At 41.0% G+C, this 21,355-nt stretch overlaps 1 protein-coding gene across 12 annotated transcripts in view; it reads left to right on the top strand.

Annotated features, from left to right (window-relative positions):
• LOC128693913 (vascular endothelial growth factor receptor kdr-like) overlaps nt 1-21,355 on the top strand; it is a 247,983-nt gene that overhangs the window by 149,217 nt on the left and 77,411 nt on the right. For all 12 annotated transcript variants that reach the window (XM_070090807.1, XM_070090815.1, XM_070090810.1 and 9 more), the window contains 5 exons: nt 7,881-8,077; nt 9,702-9,867; nt 10,296-10,421; nt 14,974-15,174; nt 16,356-16,528. In XM_070090807.1, the coding sequence (XP_069946908.1) occupies nt 7,881-8,077; nt 9,702-9,867; nt 10,296-10,421; nt 14,974-15,174; nt 16,356-16,528 (863 nt within the window). The remainder of the gene's footprint in view (nt 1-7,880; nt 8,078-9,701; nt 9,868-10,295; nt 10,422-14,973; nt 15,175-16,355; nt 16,529-21,355) is intronic.

The following is a 21,355-nucleotide window of genomic DNA, read 5'->3' as shown; positions in this document are numbered from 1 at the left end:
TTATGTATAGCGACAATGTGGAAATGTCCAATATAAACCCAATTTTCTGATGTTTATACGTACTGTGGGATTTTTCACATTATGTGGCTATGTATGATCGTAGTGTGTTGGATTGTTTTTGCGTGTAAATCATTACTGCATCTTGTAAGTCTGTATTGCCGTTGCCTTTATATATGGGAATATTTGTGACTATTGAGTACTGAGTCAGTCCTCCCTATAATCACAGCCTTTGTGGATATCCTAGTCTGAATTGTTCTTTCTTTACCATGCTTCCTGGAGATATAATTTTATGGTGTTCAGTCCCTTTGTCTTGAATAAAATTATAACGTTACAGGTTTTCAGTCCTTTAGCGTTAATAAAAATAACAAGCGAAACGTCTCATCAATAAAGAAATCCAAGTGTTGGTGGCATGAGGGGACGAATGAAGGAAAATAGATGGGGAAGGGAGAGAGAAAGAGTGTGTTCCTGGAGTACCTGGAGAGAGTTCCGGGGGTCAACGCCCCCGCGGCCCGGTCTGTGACCAGGCCTCCCGGTGGATCAGAGCCTGATCAACCAGGCTGTTGCTGCTGGCTGCACGCAAACCAACGTACGAGCCACAGCCCGGCTGATCAGGAACTGACTTTAGGTGCTTGTCCAGTGCCAGCTTGAAGACTGCCAGGGGTCTGTTGGTAATCCCCCTTATGTGTGCTGGGAGGCAGTTGAACAGTCTCGGGCCCCTGACACTTATTGTATGGTCTCTTAAGGTGCTAGTGACACCCCTGCTTTTCATTGGGGGGATGGTGCATCGTCTGCCAAGTCTTTTGCTTTCGTAGTGAGTGATTTTCGTGTGCAAGTTCGGTACTAGTCCCTCTAGGATTTTCCAGGTGTATATAATCATGTATCTCTCCCTCCTGCGTTCCAGGGAATACAGGTTTAGGAACCTCAAGCGCTCCCAGTAATTGAGGTGTTTTATCTCCGTTATGCGCGCCGTGAAAGTTCTCTGTACATTTTCTAGGTCGGCAATTTCACCTGCCTTGAAAGGTGCTGTTAGTGTGCAGCAATATTCCAGCCTAGATAGAACAAGTGACCTGAAGAGTGTCATCATGGGCTTCGCCTCCCTAGTTTTGAAGGTTCTCATTATCCATCCTGTCATTTTTCTAGCAGATGCGATTGATACAATGTTATGGTCCTTGAAGGTGAGATCCTCCGACATGATCACTCCCAGGTCTTTGACGTTGGTGTTTCGCTCTATTTTGTGGCCAGAATTTGTTTTGTACTCTGATGAAGATTTAATTTCCTCATGTTTACCATATCTGAGTAATTGAAATTTCTCATCGTTGAACTTCATATTGTTTTCTGCAGCCCACTGAAAGATTTGGTTGATGTCCACCTGGAGCCTTGCAGTGTCTGCAATGGAAGACACCGTCATGCAAATTCGGGTGTCACCTGCAAAGGAAGACACGGTGCTGTGGCTGACATCCTTGTCTATGTCAGATATGAGGATGAGAAACAAGATGGGAGCGAGTACTTTGCCTTGTGGAACAGAGCTTTTCACCGTAGCCGCCTCAGACTTTACTCTGTTGACGACTACTCTTTGTGTTCTGTTTGTGAGGAAATTATAGATCCATCTTCCAATTTTTCCTGTTATTAATTTAGCACGCATTTTGTGCGCTATTACACCATAGCCACACTTGTCGAAGGCTTTTGCAAAGTCTGTATATATTGCATCTGCATTCTTTTTGTCTTCTAGTGCGTCTAGGACCTTATCGTAGTGATCCAGTAGCTGAGACAGACAGGAGCGACCTGCTCTAAACCCATGTTGCCCTGGGTTGTGTAATTGATGGGTATCTAGATGGGTGGCGATCTTGCTTCTTAGGACCCTTTCAAAGATTTCTATGATATGGGATGTTAGTGTTATCGGTCTGTAGTTCTTTGCTATTGCTTTACTGCCCCCTTTGTGGAGTGGGGCTATGCCTGTTGTTTTTAGTAACTGTGGGACGACCCCCGTGTCCATGCTCCCTCTCCATAGGATGGTAAAAGCTCGTGATAGGGGCTTCTTGCAGTTCTTGATGAACACGGAGTTCCACGAGTCTGGCCGTGGGGCAGAGTGCATGGGCATGTCATTTATCGCCTGTTTGAAGTCATTTGGCGTCAGGATAATATCAGATAGGCTTGTGTTAACCAAATTCTGTGGCTCTCATAAAAAATTCATTTTGATCTTCGACTCTCAGTCTGGTTAGCGGCTTGCTGAAAGCTGAGTCATACTGGGACTTGAGTAGCTCACTCATTTCCTTGCTGTCATCTGTGTAGGACCCATCTTGTTTAAGTAGGGGCCCAGTACTGGATGTTGTTCCCGACTTTGATATCAATCTATTCAAGATTGATGGACTGACCACATCGACTCAAGGTTGAGGGACTGATTACCTCATTCTCCTCCTATTCTTCAAGATTCTCCTTTGTATGGACTGATGAAGCCACTGTGTGGCGAAACGTTTCCTCAATAAAGATACCCAAGAGTTGCACATGTGTCTAATTTATCAACATGTCGGTTCTCTGAACCATTCATCTACAAAGCTGTCAGACACTGCATCTTCTTGGGATCTTAATACTTGGGAATTCTTCGCTTGCCTAATTCTTGGGCACGACCTACTTCAACATTGAATAAGTGTTACACTGCCTCTGACTGCTTCACCTCTCCTGCCAACGGTATATAAGCTCCTTCTCAGCACGTATGCCGTATTCTATTCAAGATTGATGGACTGACCACATCGACTCAAGGTTGAGGGACTGATTACCTCATTCTCCTCCTATTCTTCAAGATTCTCCTTTGTATGGACTGATGAAGCCACTGTGTGGCGAAACGTTTCCTCAATAAAGATACCCAAGAGTTGCACATGTGTCTAATTTATCAACATGTCGGTTCTCTGAACCATTCATCTACAAAGAAAATAAATACTTTGGGTTTCTTTCGATTTCATTTATGGCTTTTAGTTCATCTCACGATTCCTGACTCCTATAAGATATCTTTAGCTTAAGTTCGATGTTTGTTATTTCTCTGACCAGTGACTCCCTACGCATTTCCGATATGAACATTAAAATGGTATAAAATACCGACAGATTGTTAGGTAAGACACATATGCAACAGTTAGGTATCTTTATTTTGAAACGTTTCGCCTACACAGTAGGCTTCTTCAGTCGAGTACAGAAAAGTTGATAGAAGCAGAAGATACTTGAAGACGATGTAATCAGTCCATCACCCTTAAAGTTTTTGAGGTGGTCAGTCCCTCAGTCTGGAGAAGAGCATTGTTCCGTTGTCTGAAACAATATTGTTTCAGACAACGGAACAATGCTCTTCTCCAGACTGAGGGACTGACCACCTCAAAACTTTAAGGGTGATGGACTGATTACATCGTCTTCAAGTATCTTCTGCTTCTATCAACTTTTCTGTACTCGACTGAAGAAGCCTACTGTGTAGGCGAAACGTTTCAAAATAAAGATACCTAACTGTTGCATATGTGTCTTACCTAACATTTCCGATATATTGGCCTCTTTTAGCCGCTCTGTTATTCTTTTCCATCGCCTGTAAAGGGAGTGCCTGTCTCTTTCTATTTTACATCTACTCCTCCTTTTTCTTAAAGGAATAAGCCTTGAGCATATGTCGAGTGCCACCGAGTTAATCTGTTCTAGGCATAAGTTGGGGCCTGTGTTGCTTAGTCTATCTTCCCAGCTTATATCGTTTACGACTTGGTTTACTTGGTCCCACTTTATGTTTTTGTTGTTGAAGTTGAATTTGGTGAAGGCTCCCTCGTGACTAATCTCATTTTGTCGGTCTGGGGCTCCGCGCATACATGTCTGAACCTCGATTATGTTGTGATCTGAGTATATTGTTTTTGATATGGTGACATTTCGTATCAGACCATCATTGTTAGTGAAGATGAGGTCTAGTGTATTCTCCAGTCTAGTAGGCTCTATTATTTGCTGGTTTAAGTTGAATTTTGTGCAGAGATTTAAAAGCTCGTGTGTGTATGTGAGTTCTCGTCAGAGCTGCCTCCTGGTGTTATCACTGCAACAACATTATTTGCTATATTCCTCCATTTTAGGTGCCTCAAATTGAAATCCCCCAGGAGCAACATGTTGGGGGTAGGAGCTGGCAGATGAAGTGAGGTCACTTCAGGTAGTTGATAGCAGTGCGGTCACCTGTCCCTTGGCAACAGCAGGATAACTGACACCCAGCGGGTGATGGTCATTGGCAACTTTTCAGTGGGTGACAGTTGCGGGTGATTCTTCCAAATCGGGCTGGGTGAATGGATAACTTCTCATTCCACTTATTGTATCGTGTTGTAGTTAGTTCAAGTCTTGTAGTTTGTGGCAGTTATCCTCCAAATGTATCATCAACTTGAGGGCCGAAGATATAAGAACATAAGAACATAAGAAAGAAGGAACACAGCGACAGGCCTACTGACCCACGCGGAGCAGGTCCATGTCCCCCCCCGGATTAGACCAATGACCCACCCCCCGGATTATCCCAATGACCCACCCAGTCTGGTCATTCCCACTCAAGGATGGAGCACTGTACCAGACCCAGCAGCAAAGCTAGTCAGGTCCAACTCACACCCACCCACACCCACTCATGTATTTATCTAACCTATTTTTAAAACTACACAACGTTTTAGCCTCAATAACTGTACTCGGGAGTTTGTTCCACTCATCCACAACTCTATTACCAAACCAGTGCTTTCCTATATCCTTCCTGAATCTGAATTTTTCCAACTTGAAACCATTGCTGCGAATCCTGTCTTAGCTGAAAATTTTCAGCACACTATTTACATCCCCTTTATTTATTCCTGTTTTCCATTTATACACCTCGATCATATCCCCCCTAATTCTACGCCTTTCGAGAGAGGGCAGATTCAGGGCCCTCAGTCTATCCTCATAGGGAAGATTTCTGATACATGGGATCATCTTTGTCATCCTCCTTTGTACGTTTTCCAGAGCATTTATATCCATTCTGTAATACGGTGACCAGAACTGAGCAGCATAGTCTAAATGAGGCCTAACCAAGGATATATAGAGTTGAAGAACAATCTGAGGACTTCTATTATTTATACTTCTAGATATGAAGCCAAGAATTCTGTTAGCTTTAACACCCTTGCAAACAGTTCATCAGGGCCTGGGGATTTGTTAGGTTTTAGTTTCTCTATTTGTCTGAGGACCATGTCACTAGTTACCGCTATCGTACATAGTTTATTATCGTCCTGTTCTACGTAATCTCTTATTTCAGGAATCTCGCTAGTATTTTCCTGGGTGAAAACTGAGAGGAAGTAGGTATTTAGTATTTCACACATATCCTTATCACTATCAGTGATCTGACCAGAGTTACTCTAAGTGGGCCAATCTTGTCCCTAATCTTACTTCTGTATACCTGAAAGAACCCTTTTGGGTTCTTTGTTTCCTCTAGTGGGTTAGAACATAAGAACATAAGAACGAAGGAACACTGCAGAAGGCCTACTGGCCCATGCGAGGCAGGTCCAAGTCTCCTACCGGCTTAAGCCAATGCACCCAACCTAGTCAGGTCAGGTCACATTGACTTAAGGGAGGAACACGGCAACCGACCTGGTAGCTCAAGCTATCAGGTCCAACTCACACCCACCCACATCCACTCATGTATTTATCCAACCTATTTTTAAAGCTACACAACGTTCTGGCCTCTATAACTGTACTCGGGAGTTTGTTCCACTCATCCACAACTCTATTACCAAACCAGTACTTTCCTATATCCTTCCTGAATCTGAATTTTTCCAACTTAAAACCATTGCTGCGAGTCCTGTCTAGGCTAGATATTTTCAGCACACTGTTTACATCCCCTTTATTTATTCCTGTCTTCCATTTATACACCTCAATCATATCCCCCCTAATTCTACGTCTTTCTAGAGAGTGCAGATTCAGGGCCCTTAGTCTATCCTCATAGGGAAGGTTTCTGATACATGGGATCAACTTTGTCATCCTCCTTTGTACATTTTCCAGAGAATTTATATCCATTCTGTAATACGGTGACCAAAACTGTGCAGCATAATCTAAATGAGGCCTAACCAATGATGTATAGAGTTGAAGAACAACCTGAGGACTCCTATTATTTATGCTTCTTGATATGAAGCCAAGGATTCTATTAGCTTTATTGCGAACACTTATGCACTGTTGTCTTGGTTTCAGATTACTGCTAACCAGAACTCCTAAATCTTTTTCGCAATCCGTAATATTAAGATCTACATTATTTAGTTTATATGTGGCATGGTTATTGTCCTGTTCAACATTTAGAACTTTGCATTTGTCTATATTAAACTGCATCTACCACTTCTCCGACCACTGCATCAGTCTATTCAAATCTTCCTGGAGTGCTCGAATGTCCTCGTCAGAATGAATTCGACGGCCTATTTTGGTGTCATCGGCAAACTTGCCGATGTCGCTCTTTATGCCCTCATCTATGTCGTTTATGTAGATTGTGAACAGCAGGGGGCCCAACACTGACCCCTGTGGAACACCGCTCGTGACGCTTCCCCACTCTGATTTCTCCCCATTTATGCAAACTCTCTGCTGCCTATTTGTCAACCATGCCTCTATCCAGGAAAAAGTTTCTCCTCCTATTCCATGTGCTTTAATTTTCCTCAATAGTCTCTGATGTGGGACCCTGTCAAAAGCCTTACTGAAGTCCATATACACAATATCATATTCATTACCATGATCTACCTCCTCAAATACCTTAGTGAAAAAAGCTAATAAATTCGTAAGGCAGGAACGCCCCTTTGTAAAACCATGCTGAGATTCGTTGATTAATTTATGCTTTTCAAGGTGGCTACGAACTGCCTCGGCAATTATTGATTCCATAAATTTTCCCTCTATTTAACTTCGGCTCTTGAATAACTGCTTTTGTTTCCCTTTTTTTATATAGTGTGTAAATCGCTTATGCACATGTGCTTGTATACCGTGTGTCTGTGTATGTCACGTGATATTTTGAGTTGATCAACAAAACACATTTGCAACACTTTGGAATCTTTATTATCGAAGCCTCTTGTACAAACGGAACGTTTCGGTAGAAAAGATACGTAAGTGTTTCAGATAACTTGTATACCATTAATAACATGATATTCTTTGTGTTGAAGCTGTGACACACACACACACACACACACACACACACACACACACACACACACACACACACACACACACACACACACACACACACACACACACACACACACACACACACACACACACACACACACACACACACACACACACACACACACACACACACACACACTTCAACATTATATGTGCTACTCATTATAAAGACTAGCCGAATAATTTTGTTAGTAAATTAAAAATACTATTCACTTAAAAGTGAAAAATTTAGTTTAAGACATTACCGGATTGTGACTAATTTTTTTTTATCCTAAATTCCTTTACATCCTTGCTACATCAATCCTGTTCTTTTATATCCTTGCTACATCAATCCTGGTTCTTTATATCCTTGGCACATCAATCCTGGTCCTTTATATCCTTAGCACATCAATCCTGGTCCTTTACATCCTTGTTACATCAATTCTGTTCATTTATATCCTTGGTACATCAGTGCTGGTCCTTTAAATTCTTGGTACATCAATCCTGGTCCTTTATATCCTTGGTATATCAATACTGTTCCTTTAAATCTTTGGTACATCAATTCTGTTCCTTTATATCATTGGTGCATTAATCCTGTTCCTTTATATCCTTGGTACATCAATTCTATTCCTTTATATTCTTGGTACATCAATTCTGTTCCTTTATATCCTTGGTACATCAACCTTTTGTGTGTGTCTGCACCTGACTGATTCCAACATGGTCTCCACCTGGTGCTGTTGCAGCTCGTGACGAGGTGTTGAAGCGACCCTCCGTGGAGTTACATGACGCCTGGCAGGAGAACCACCTAGTTGACGACGGCAGGGAACACTACGACGTGATTGAAGGAGAATCCGTTAACCTCACTTGCACCTACGAACTCTCGACAATGTCAGGACATAAATCTCTAGATTGGATCATACCAGACCACATAAAAAACGAGGTGAGGAACACAAGTATATTCATGGGGAAACGCTAAACTCTTAATCAGGTTTGATTAAGAGAGGTGGAGCTTCGGTTCCTTGGATCAAGAACTCTTAACACCATGTAGGCGATTCCCCTTGGAGTTTTCAGGAGTACGAGCAATGTCCAAGAGTGTCTTACCTACCATGCGTATTAATAACAACAGTTTACCCATTTAAAATGTGTGTTTTATGCCGTTGAAAAGCTCTTCTTTTACGGACTTAGAGCTGCCCCTCCATTTCATGGATAAAACTTGATTACTTCCTGTTCTCTAGAGGCTTTGTGCCCCCTACAGATTTAGCACCTCCCGTGAATATTTATTTATTTTATTTATTTATTTATTTATTTATGTCTTTGCAAATAGTACATTGACATTTTATATTTACAATAATGGGTTGCAATGCAAAGAGAGCCTCTATTATGCTCAGGCATTATGGGCCGACTTAACATTATTGGCTTACAGACTACTTAACACTAAGAATTATGTCATAGCTGTACAGTAGAATATTAATTATATCATAGTTGTACAGTAGGTTATTAATTATAAGTGACTCTAATTTATATAAGACAAAAGATATATTCATATATTCAAAAAATGCTTTTGTGAAAACAATGATTTAATTATATTCCTGTCAACAATGGATAAAAGGTTCAAAGTAATTGTAAAAATTATGATGTGGGAATAACATAAGTGAGTATGTGTGTACTGAATATTTAGCATTTAGTCTAGGGTGATTAAGTGGCTTTTGAGAAGAATCTTAAATTGATTTTCAGACCGGGTTACTTTAGTATCTTCTGGTAATGAATTCCAAATTTTGGGGCCCTTTATGTGCACAGAGATTTTACACAGTTATGTGGACACGAGGTATATCAAAAAGAGATCTGTGTCTTGTGTTATGGTCATGTGTCCTGTTAAGGTTGGTGAGGAGAAGTTTAAGTGGAGGGTTTTTATTTGCGTGTATTGTTCTGTGTATGTAGTAGGCACATGAATAAGTATGGATGTTCTTAATGGTGAGCAGATTCAGACTTTTGAAAGTTAGTGGAGTATGCTGGCGGGAGTGGGAATTTGTTATCATTCTGACTACTGCCTTTTGCTGGGTTATTAGATGTCTTAGGTGATTGAATGTTGTTGATCCCCGTACACAAATTCCGTAGGTGAGGTAAGGGTATATGAGTGAATGGTACAGTGCCAGGAGAGCTGATTGTGGAACGTAGTACCTTATCTTTGATAGTATACCTACAGTCATAGAGATTTTCTTGGTGATTTGTTGTATGTGTGTCTGGAACTTAAGGCTACTGTCAAGGTGGATACCTAGGAATTTTCCCTCTGTGAGTCTTGTGACTGATGATCCATTTAGCGTTATGTTAATTGAATGATTTGCAGCTTTGTTTCCAAACTGAATGAAATATGTTTTATCTGTATTCAGGGTAAGTTTATTAGTCATCATCCAGGCACCATCCATTCTTTAAACTTAAAATTTTAAATCTAAAGCAACAATCCACTTTAATCTCGAGCTTGCAAAAATGTACGTAATTCAAGTTTAAAAATATTAACACTATAAAATAAGTGCAACTTCCTCAGTCTGTCTTCTCTCCTTTTACAGACAGGTAACCATAGAGTGTACCGGGTGACTGAGACCAACTCTTTGGTGACACGAACTCAGAAGATAGTCAAAGCTGATCCCAAGGTGGACTCTGGAGAATACAAGTGTATAGTAAAATCTAGACAAAAAGAGTCACAACCCTACACAATAGTCCTCAATGTCATAGGTACGAAGCTAAATACATGTACAGCAGTATTTTATTACATTAACTATGACGTATGTGGAAAGGTAGTTCTGAAGTCAGCTTCAGTGTGTAGACGAGGACAGTTCATGGTACACACTAGAGCAGGACATAAACTGGTTATAACCATGACCGTAATTTTTCAAGGGGTGGACCGGTAAATAAGCAGAAGGCTTCGGTCAGATGATCAAAAGCTCCAATGGCGGGTCGTCATCTGACTAAGACCCGCGTCAGGAGACACTGGTTCTGTTTCCTGACAAACCTTACCTAACCCAGTCTACAGCAGGACAGTTGATGGTACACACTAGAACAGGACAGTTGATGGTACACACTAGAGCAGGACAGTTGATGGTACACACTAGAGCACCAGCCATTGCATTTATGACTATTCTAATGTATATTACGTTCTTCAGGCAAAGACTGTGCACACGTGAAGCTGAGAATCGACCATCCCAACATCACTCAAATTCAGAGTTCTATTTCTTGGACAGTGTTCTTCCGGGCGTATCCAGAGCCACAATTCACGTGGTTTAAGGAAGGTAAACCAATGCACGCAATTTCCATTTCACTTCGAAATATTTTATATTGTGAACTTCACCAGTAGAATGTTCGGTTCACAACAAGAAGAGCTTGTGTTTGAATTCTGGGTAAATTAGACGTATGGCAGGCAAATGCATGTGAGGTAGTCGGCTGTTTTAATTCTCATTCTGGGGAAGATGCTCTTAAGGCCTGGGGAAAATAAGCCACACTGCTTGGCTTTCTTTAGTTATCCTGGGTTACTAGTAAAACAAATCTTTCCTTATGGCCCCGGTGGCCTGGTGGCCAAAGCTCTCGCTTCACACATGGAGGGCCCGGGTTCGAATCCCGGCGGGGTAGAAACATTTCGACGCGTTTCCTTACGCCTGTTGCCTTTTCACTTAGCAGCAGTGTTAGTCGACTGATGTGGGTCGCATCCTGGAGGACAAGATTGAGGACCCCAATGGAAATAAGACAGCCAGTCCTTGATGACGCACTGACTTTCTTGGGTTATCCTGGGTGGCTAACCCTCCGAGGTTAAAAATCCGAACGAATTCTTATCTTATCTTAACAGAACCTATCCTCCCCTTTCTTGGACCTAACCTCATTACCTCAGGCACTGTATTTCCCCTACGGGTTTAACGTTTCTAAATATAAAAAGTCCGGTTAGCCGGACTTGAGTCCTTTGAACCTTTGAAGAGTTTCGAGAGTTTATATACTGTCTGAGCCCGGACATGGGCCAGGCTCGAGGTGGGAAGTACAGTGCTCACACTCTGAAGGAGGGATGGAGATGTTACAGTTTGGAAGGTCATCTGAACTGTAACGTCGACGCACTTCCGGCAAGACAATGAGTCACCCTACATAAGTGGGAAATGGTGGGTTTTTTTCTTTAACTCTTGCCATCTCCTACCTGTGTAAGGTGACCCGACAAAGAAAAAAAATGCATTCACTGTAACTCATTCACTGTCTTGCCAGAATCGTGCTGACATTACAGGTTATATGGCCCTCCAAACTACAATATCCCCTTCCCTCCTTCACAGTGCAGGCACTGTACAGTGGAACCCTGGATTTTGTCAGCACTGGATATCGCACGATTCGGATTTCGACCACTTTTTTCGGCGAAATTTTGCTCCAGATCTCGTACCTCGTCTCAGAAATCGTCCGTATCAGACACGTTCTCCCGCCTAGGACGCTGCCACTCATGCATACTGTGTCTCAGTCTGGCTCTGTCACTGGTTGAGCGAGCATTCATCCAAAACCTTTCATAATAATCCATTGTTTTTGGTGCTTGTTTATTGAGTGTGACTGCGAAATAAGCCACCATGGGCCCAAAGAAAGTTCCTAGTGCCAGCCCTTTGGTAAAGAAGGTGAGAAACACGATAGAACTCAAGAAAGAGATTGTAGAAAAATATGAAAGTATTGTACGTGTGGCCAAGCTCGCCAGGATGTATGGCAAGTCCAAATCAACAATCAGTTCCTTCCTGGAAAGAAAGTAAAAGTCAAGGAAGCTGATGTTGCAAAAGGGGTGATTAAGGACATTTGTGCAAAATGGAATGAGGTGCAAACTTTTCTGGAAAAATATCACCCTGACCAAGCTGATACAAGCCATATCTGCAACAGGTTCAGTGACAATACCTTGTCCCATTTTAGGCAAATCTTAAAGAGACACCAGAAACAGAGCTCTCTGGACAGATTTTTAGTGCGACAGGGGTCCAGTGCCAGTAAAAGATAAAGAAGGGAAGTAACCCCGGATAGGGCTTTAATACCTGAAGTCCTTATGGAGTGGGTTTCCCCTTCCTAACAATAACCTCTGCTCCCCCTCCCTCTCCCCTCCTCACCGTCCATACCCCAACAAGAGTCTTCAGTAAGGGTAAATGTGATGTTAAATGTTCATTTATCCATTTCATTAGTCATTTGTATTTCTCATTGTTTTCTGAATGTAAAACCATAGTTATTCTTTAAAAAATGTATTTTTTGTTAATATTTTTTGGGTGTTTAGAACGAATTAATTGTATTTACATTATTTCTTATGGGAAATATTGCTTCGGTTTTCGTACATTTTGGATTTAGACCGACCTCTGGAACGGATTGAGGAAGAAATCTGGGGTTCCACTGTACTTCCCACCTCCAAGACTCATGTCTTGCTAACCGATTTCCCTGAATCCCGTCACAAATGTTACTTTGCTTATATGCCAACAACATGTCAAATCATAAAAATGATTTGCCTCCACTCCTAACACACGCACTCTTGTCGGATGTCAAAGTCCTTCTCACTCAAAACCTCTTTTACCTCCTTCCTCCAACCTTTCCCAAGACGACCCCCACCTCTTCTTCCCCGCCACCCTCAACTTTTCATGCCCTCTTAGTCATCCTGTTTTGCGTCATCCTCTGTAAATGTACATACCACCTAAACAACCCATCCTCAGGTCTCTTAATAATACTTGTAGTAACTCTAAACATCCGTATCTCCAAACTTTGAATTCTCTGCATAATATTCACAATACACATTGCCTTCAAACACATCTGTATTATCTCTATCCTCCTCCTCTCTGCAACATTCACAACCCACGCTTCACACTCATACATCAGTGTTGGTACCACTATACTCTGGTACATTCTCTTTTTCTTGTTATTCTTTGTTATTAGCCCACGCTACCGTATTCTGAAAAAAATTCCCTTCACTTCGTTAGTTACTACTATTCCAAAATTGCTTACTCTTGATGATGCACTGAGAAGTGTGAAAGTACTTGAGCTACAGATTTCCACCTCCCCCACTTCCCAGTGGCTTGTCTTGCATATGTGTGTGCATATATATATATATATATATATATATATATATATATATATATATATATATATATATATATATATATATATATATATATATATATATATATGCGCGTTTTAAGCTGTATTGATGATTTAGTCACACAACACCCTCTTTCACAAATTATGTAGGTTGATGGTTGTGTTCACCAAACCACTGGTGCAGCTGGTAGTTTTGCTGTAGTCATACAAAGTGATGGTTCTCTTATAGAAATTAGAGCACACGTAAACATTATGGCGCCTACCCTTCAAACTGCACTCAATTGCTTCCACGTATCAAACGCTGACACCTTAATTGTAACTGATTTTTATCATCCGTAAATACTGTTAACTCCTTGCGTATCAGTTGTAGCATGCTTGTCTTAGTAGCCAGACACAGGTATGGTAGGATTGTGGAAAGCGAAGTCAGAGTACACCTGTGGATTCCATCTCACATCTCAGAAGTACGATAAAATGGATGAATTGTAAAGGCATATGTCTCAAAAAATAAAAAAAAGAGTAAAGCACAATCTTGGGCTGTCAGCAGTTTGGGAACAATAACACTACATGAACTATAAGTGAACTTCATTGACTTGAGATTGAGGGAGACTTACTGAAGCTAGTCTACCTATCACCATTCTGTCATGCAGGAGGAGCTTTGTACCTATGGTACATCCAACAAAATAAGCAGACTCTTGGATGTACCGCCCGGCTCTTGCTGGATTACAAATATCTCTGGGAGGTTAAATCACCACCACCAGGTGATGTTGAAAAAAAAATAAATGTAAACTTTGCCAGATGGACAGTTTTCACACCTTGCGTCATTGTGTGCTGAAATGCGATAAGATCACTGAATTCGGAAACAACTTGCTCAGAAATGTTAATATTTTATAAAGTCGCATATTACCACCCATTCTGGAAAAACACACTGACTTCTACTGTTCATAATGAATAACCACTTTAACTTTTTTACAAGCATGCCTTGCTAAAATATAAGGTAATATATTTTGTAATATTTTGTGACCTAATTCATGTTTACATAAATAATTCGTTACGATTGTAAACAGATATAGACAAGTAAATAGTTCATTACCACTGCAAGTTGTTGAGCTCTCAAAACTTGGCTGCCCAGTTCCTGGACCCATTATGTACCTCTGCAGTCTTTTATCTACCGTCCATAGCGTGGGTATGAAGGTCCATAACAAAGATATTAAACTACCTGCTGTATACAGAACGCACAACAGTTTCTGTGAATGATTTGTAAGGTGATTAAGTTAAGACTTGAATAGTATGAAACATGTTTTGATTATTCTGATAATTGATTTCTGCTGAGTAACAATAGGTTTTACGTGATTTGTTGTTGTAGATCCCAATGCATACCAAACCATACCACGGGCGGGGATAGAACCCTCTGATCGCGGGTTCTATCCCCGCCCGTAGTATGGTTTGTTTGCCATCGTGTCATTACGATTTCGTGAGTCATCCCCATGCATAAATACCACGAGTTATAGGGATAGATTACTGAGTAGTATAGAGTGAGTAATATTTGAGGAATGTAGGATATTATTAATAGAATGCTCGCAGTTTTGGAACCTTTCTTAAATATAAGTTGGATGTGAGTGATGAATTTCAGGTTGGAGTCGAGGTGTGTACCTAAGAATTTTCCCCACATCTTGTCTTACTATGTGAGAATTATTTGTTTTTATGCTAAACTGAGTATTTTTAGCTTTATTCCAGAATAACATGTACGCCTTGTCATATTTCCTACAGGTCAAGAGCTTCTCGACACAACCAAAATAGACGGGAATAGGCGTTATAAACTTGACCACATTAGGGAAGAAGGCAAAATGCATCTGACAATTAATCAGCCAGGTATTGACGATATAGGACAGTACTCTCTCATCGGCAAGATCCTCAAGAACGGCACAACAGTCGCATCAGACAACATACAAATGTACTTCACTTCACCAGGTTAGTCTCACCTATGTCTCCGGTAATATCACATACTTTCTTTTAATTCATCAATACCACTTAAGTAGATGAATGGTTCAGAGAACCGACAGGTTTATAAATTAGACACATGTGCAACACTTAGGTATCTATAATGAGGAAACGTTTCGCTACACAGTGGCTTCATAAGTCCATACAAAGGAGAATGGTGAAGCACAGGAGGAGTTTGAGGTAATCAGTCCCTCAGCCTTGAGTCGATGGGGTCAGTCCATCAATACTGACAAGAATGCTGGACTGTCCACATCGACTCAAGGCTGAGGGACTGCTTAACTCAAACTCCTCCTGTTCTTTACCATTCTCCTTTGTATGGACTGATGAAGCCACTGTGTGGCGAAACGTTTCCTCATTATAGATACCCAAGTGTTGCACATGTGTCTAATTTATCAATATTGCTTAAGGTCAATTATATATATATATTATATATATCGTGCCGAATAGATAAAACTGGTCAGTTAGCAAGAACTCATTTAAAATTAAGTCTAAAATTTTCTATTATACGTTTAAAGATATATGTTTTTTCATTTATGTTAATGTAAAAATCAATAATTTTGTACCAAAAAAAATTAGAAAACTTATCTAACCTTATTATAACAAGCGTAATTTAATTTAGCCTAAAACAACTAAATATATTTTAGATAAGTTTACAATAATTTAATAATAAACAAACACAGTGAAATACGTATATTTTTCTCGTTAGGTTCAGAATGATTTTTGCGAAATTATTGCATACACAAATTTTCGCTTGCCTTATTCGGCAAGAAAAGCGTTGCTATTTAAGCCAAAATCGCAAGTTTCACCTATTCAGCACGACAGGATGAAGATCAATTCCAGACTTACCAAGCACTTGCTTCATTGCTTTATTTTATAGGATTAATGTTACGCAGATGACTCATTGAATCAGTCAGAATCTGTCGAGTTAAAAGAACAAACAGGTGCACAATACTATAATATGAAAATTATAATAAATAATAATGACAGAAATCCAATATGTGACCTAATAATTGCTAATTGCTCTGGGGTTCTTTATTTCCTTAAATGTTTGTTATGTAACTCTTTATTTTTTTTATTTCGCACCTTGATTTAGCATGTGAATATGGACCAAAAAATTAACTGGAAATTAAACATCTTTTTTTTTTTAACAGAAGTTCCCAGGGATGTATTACTTACAATATACGAACCAAGCTTCATGTACAAGTTCCAGAAGAGGGTGCCTTTGACTTGCGAGGCTAATGGGTTCCCAAAGCCCCGGGTTAGTCTCGAGTTTAGGCAGTGTTTCAGTAAAGACAACTGCACCGACTTCTCACCAGTCGACACAGTAAGCACCACACAGATTTCATTCATTTTCCAATTAGTGGATTTTTTTTTTGTAAAAGTTGGATTTAGTATGTAATCACATGTTTGTCGAAACCATCCGTGTCGTAGGAGGCGACTAAAATGCCGGGAGCAAGGGGCCATTAACCCCTTCTCTTGTATACATTACTGAAGTTAAAAAGAGAAACTTTTGTTTTTCTTTTTGGCCCACCCTGCCTCGGTGGGATACGGCCGGTTTCTTAAGAGATGCTGATGTCTGCCGAAAATTGTGGGACTCATTGTTTAACCTGTATATACCTGACTGCTAAAATATCTCTTGACTTTGTATATACCTGATGGCCACATGATTTCTTGACCTAAGACAATGACAAGGACTATCATTTCACACAGAAAAAGAGGTGGGTACATTTAGAGGGTATACCTGGAGAGGGTTTCGGGGGACAATGCCCCTGCGGCCCGGTCTGTGACCAGACCTCATGGTGGATCAGGGCCTGATCAATCAGGCTGGTACTGCTGGCCGCACGCAACCCTACGTACGAACCACAGCCCGGCTGGTGAGGTACTGACTCTAGGTGCCTGTCCAGCGCCTTCTTGAAGACAGCCAGGGGTCTATTGGTAATCCCCCTTATGTATGCTGTGAGGCAGTTGAACAGTCTTGGGCCCCTGACACTTACTGTATTGTTTCTTATCGTGCTAGTGGCACCTCTGCTTTTCGTTGGGGGAGAATGTTGCATCGTCTGCCGAATCTTTTGCTTTCATAGAGAGTGATTTACGTGTGCAATTTTGGTACCAACTCCTCTAGGATTTTCCAAGTGCATATAATCATGTATCTCTCCCACCTGCGTTCTAGGGAGTACACGTTGAGGAACTTCAAGCGTTCCCAGTAATTGAGTTGTTTTATCGCAGTTATGTGTGCCATGAAGGTTCTCTGTACACTTTTTAGGTCAGTAATTTCACTTGCCTTGAAAGGTGATGTTAGTGTGCAGCAATATTCCAGCCTAGATAGAACAAGTGACCTGAAGAGTGTCATCATGGGCTTGGCATACCTAGTTTTGAAGATAATCATCATCCATCCTGTCATGTTTTCTAGCAGATGCAATTGAAATAATGTTATGGTCTTTGAAGGTGAGATCCTCTGACATGATCACTCCCAGGTCTTTTACGTTAGTTTTTCGCTCTATTGTGTGGTTGGAATTTGTTTTATACTCCGATGTAGTTTTAATTTCCTCACGTTTTCCATATCGGAGTAATTGAAATTTCTCATCATTGAACCTCATATTATTTTCTGCGGCCCATTTAAAGATTTAGTTGATGCCCGCCTGGAGTCTTGCGGTGTCTTCCGTGGAGGACGCTGTCATGCAAATTCAGGTGTCATCGGCAAAGGAAGACACGGTGCTGTGGCTTACATCTCTGTCAATGTCAGATATGAGGATGAGGAACAGGATGGGAGCGAGTACTGTGCCTTGTAGAACAGAGCTTTTCACCGAAGCTGCTTCGGACTTTACTCTGTTTACTACTATTTGTGTTCTATTTGTGAGGAAATTATAGATCCGCCTACCAGCTTTTCCTGTTATTCCTTTATCACGCATTTTGTGCGCTATTACGCCAAGGTCACACTTGTCAAAGGCTTCTGCAAAATCCGTGTATACTATATCTGCGTTTTGTTTGTCTTTTAGAGCATCCAGGACCTTGTCATAGTGGTCCAATAGTTGGGATAGACAGGAGCGACCTGCTCTAAGCCCATGTTACCCTGGGTTGTGTAACTGATGGGAATCTAGATGGGTAGCGATCTTGCTTCTTAGAACGCTTTCAAAGATTTTTATGATATGGGACGTTAGTGCTGTCGGTCTGTAGTTCTTTATTGCTTTACTGCCCTCTTTGTGGAGTGGGGCTATGTCTGTTGCTTTTAGCAGCTGTGGGACGACACCTGTGTCCATGCTCTCTCTCCATAGAATGTTAAAAAGCACATGATAGGGGCTTCTTGCAGTTCTTGATGAACACGGAGTTCCATGATTCTGGGCCTGGGCAGAGTTCATGGGCATATCATTTATCGCCTTTTGGAAGTCATTTGGCATCAGGATAATATCAGATAGGTTTGAGTCTACCATATTCTGTGCCTGTCTCATAAAAAAATACTTTAAGTCTTCGACTCCCCCCCGCGTTTCTTGACTCCGGTAACATTCCTTTAGCTTTATTTCGATGCTTGCTATTTCTCTGACCAGTGTCTCCCTACATATTACAGATATATTGACCTCTTTTAGCCGCTCTGTTATTCTTAGCCTTCGCCTGTAGGGAGCGCCTTTCTCTTTCTAGTTTACATCTTCTCTTCCTTTTCGTTAAAGGAATATGCCTTGAGCATACCTCGAGTGCCACAAAGTTAATTTGATCTAGGCATAGGTTTGGATCCGTGTTGCTTAGGCTGTCTTCCCAGTTTATATCATTTAGGACCTGATTGACTTGGTCCCACCGTATGTTTTTGTTATTGAAGTTGAATTTGGTGAAGGTTCCCTCGAGGCTGATCACATTTTGTGGGTCTGGTTAAGAGAGGTCCTGAGGTGAAAGAATAGTCATGTGTGAGTAACCAGCGGAGTGACGTTAGAGTGATCACCGTATTAGGTGCTTGGAGAATAAGCCTCTCTTAACTTCGGAGATTGTGAATGGTCTTAAGTTTTAATTAATGTTGTTGGTTATCGCTATTCCTTATAATTCTGTACATGATATGCTGCGACGGTCACTTTCCTTGATGACCGGTCTTGCCTTCGGGAAGTTTATATATATACAAGGTTCTCGGTGTTTCTGTGTATAGTGCAGGCATTTTAGGGTTTGGCATGCGTTATGTTCTTTGTCATTGTTATCGAAGTCTCTCGAGGTTTCACTTACATAAATACTAGACTTAGATACCAGAGTCAAAGAACTTTTAAGGCATACCGAAGCGGCGACATAAAAATGTATGCACTCTACACACACAGAGTTGTCAGTCATATGGTCCTCAGACTTGTTTGATGAGCTGTTAGTCCTGTGGTCCTGAGGCTGTTCTTGATGATAGCGTTCGTACTAAATCGGCTGGTCACGCTGAGGGCGTACAGGCGGACAGTTAGCTAGAAGTTTACTTATCATAGTAACTGTGATATACGTTGTTGTTCTCCGCATATAGGATATTGCATTTGTGACTATCTTAAAAATCTTCGCGCAATCTTTTTGGTTTAAAACGCTCTTGTTGGTCAGTTCTCATAGAAGCAATATCCTGAGAGAGCTGAATTCCATCTACATATTTGATGATGTTATTGTTACCGATGGAGATTACAAACATGGTTGGCCCAATATGGTCCCTGAAAGGTACCATCTTCCGTTAACGGGGAAGCGCTAAACCCATGCAGGGTTCACACAGCGCCTGAGGAATAAGAGGTGATTAAATTTGATCTTAGGAAAAGTAGTATAACTGGAGTTCTCTGAATGAAGAGCCCTATACGAGCCCTCCTTTCCTTGAAGGAGGAGAGTTTGTCTTTGTGGTATCCAGGTCACATTCTATATTGTTTAGAGTGAAATTTTGCTTTGTTTCATCCACCCAGTACTTCATGTTTCATCTACCCAGTACTTCATGTTTCATCTACCCAGTACTTCATGTTTCATCTACCCAGTACTTCATGTTTCATCCACCCAGTACTTCATGTTTCATCTACCCAGTACTTCATGTTTCATCTACCCAGTACTTCATGTTTCATCTACCCAGTACTTCATGTTTCATCTACCCAGTACTTCATGTTTCATCCACCCAGTACTTCATGTTTCATCCACCCAGTACTTCATGTTTCATCTACCTAGTACTTCATGTTTCATCCACCCAGTACTTCATGTTTCATCTACCCAGTACTTCATGTTTCATCTACCTAGTACTTCATGTTTCATCTACCCAGTACTTCATGTTTCATCCACCAAGTACTTCATGTTTCATCCATCCAGTACTTCATGTTTCATCTACCTAGTACTTCATGTTTCATCCACCCAGTACTTCATGTTTCATCCACCCAGTACTTCATGTTTCATCCACCCAGTACTTCATGTTTCATCCACCCAGTACTTCATGTTTCATCTACCCAGTACTTCATGTTTCATCTACCCAGTACTTCATGTTTCATCCACCCAGTACTTCATGTTTCATCCACCCAGTACTTCATGTTTCATCTACCCAATACTTCATGTTTCATCTACCCAGTACTTCATGTTTCATCTACCCAGTACTTCATGTTTCATCCACCCAGTACTTCATGTTTCATCCACCCAGTACTTCATGTTTCATCCACCCAGTACTTCATGTTTCATCCACCCAGTACTTCATGTTTCATCTACCCAATACTTCATGTTTCATCCACCCAGTACTTCATGTTTCATCTACCCAATACTTCATGTTTCATCTACCCAGTACTTCATGTTTCATCCACCCAGTACTTCATGTTTCATCTACCCAGTACTTCATGTTTCATCCACCCAGTACTTCATGTTTCATCCACCCAGTACTTCATGTTTACCCAGTACTTCTTCATACCCAGTACTTCATGTTTCATCCACCCAGTACTTCATACCCAGTACTTCATGTTTCATCTACGCAGTACTTTATGTTTCATCTACCCAGTACTTCATGTTTCATCTACCCAGTACTTCATGTTTCATCTACCCAGTACTTCATGTTTCATCTACCCAGTACTTCATGTTTCATCTACCCAGTACTTCATGTTTCATCTACCCAGTACTTCATGTTTCATCTACCCAGTACTTCATGTTTCATCTACCCAGTACTTCATGTTTCATCTACCCAGTACTTCATGTTTCATCT

Source organism: Cherax quadricarinatus, chromosome 33 (genome assembly GCF_038502225.1).
Source record: "Cherax quadricarinatus isolate ZL_2023a chromosome 33, ASM3850222v1, whole genome shotgun sequence".
Classification (NCBI taxonomy): Eukaryota; Metazoa; Arthropoda; class Malacostraca; order Decapoda; family Parastacidae; genus Cherax; species Cherax quadricarinatus.
The sequence above is the reverse complement of the archived record's forward strand: the minus strand, read 5'-3'. Positions and strand labels throughout refer to the sequence as shown.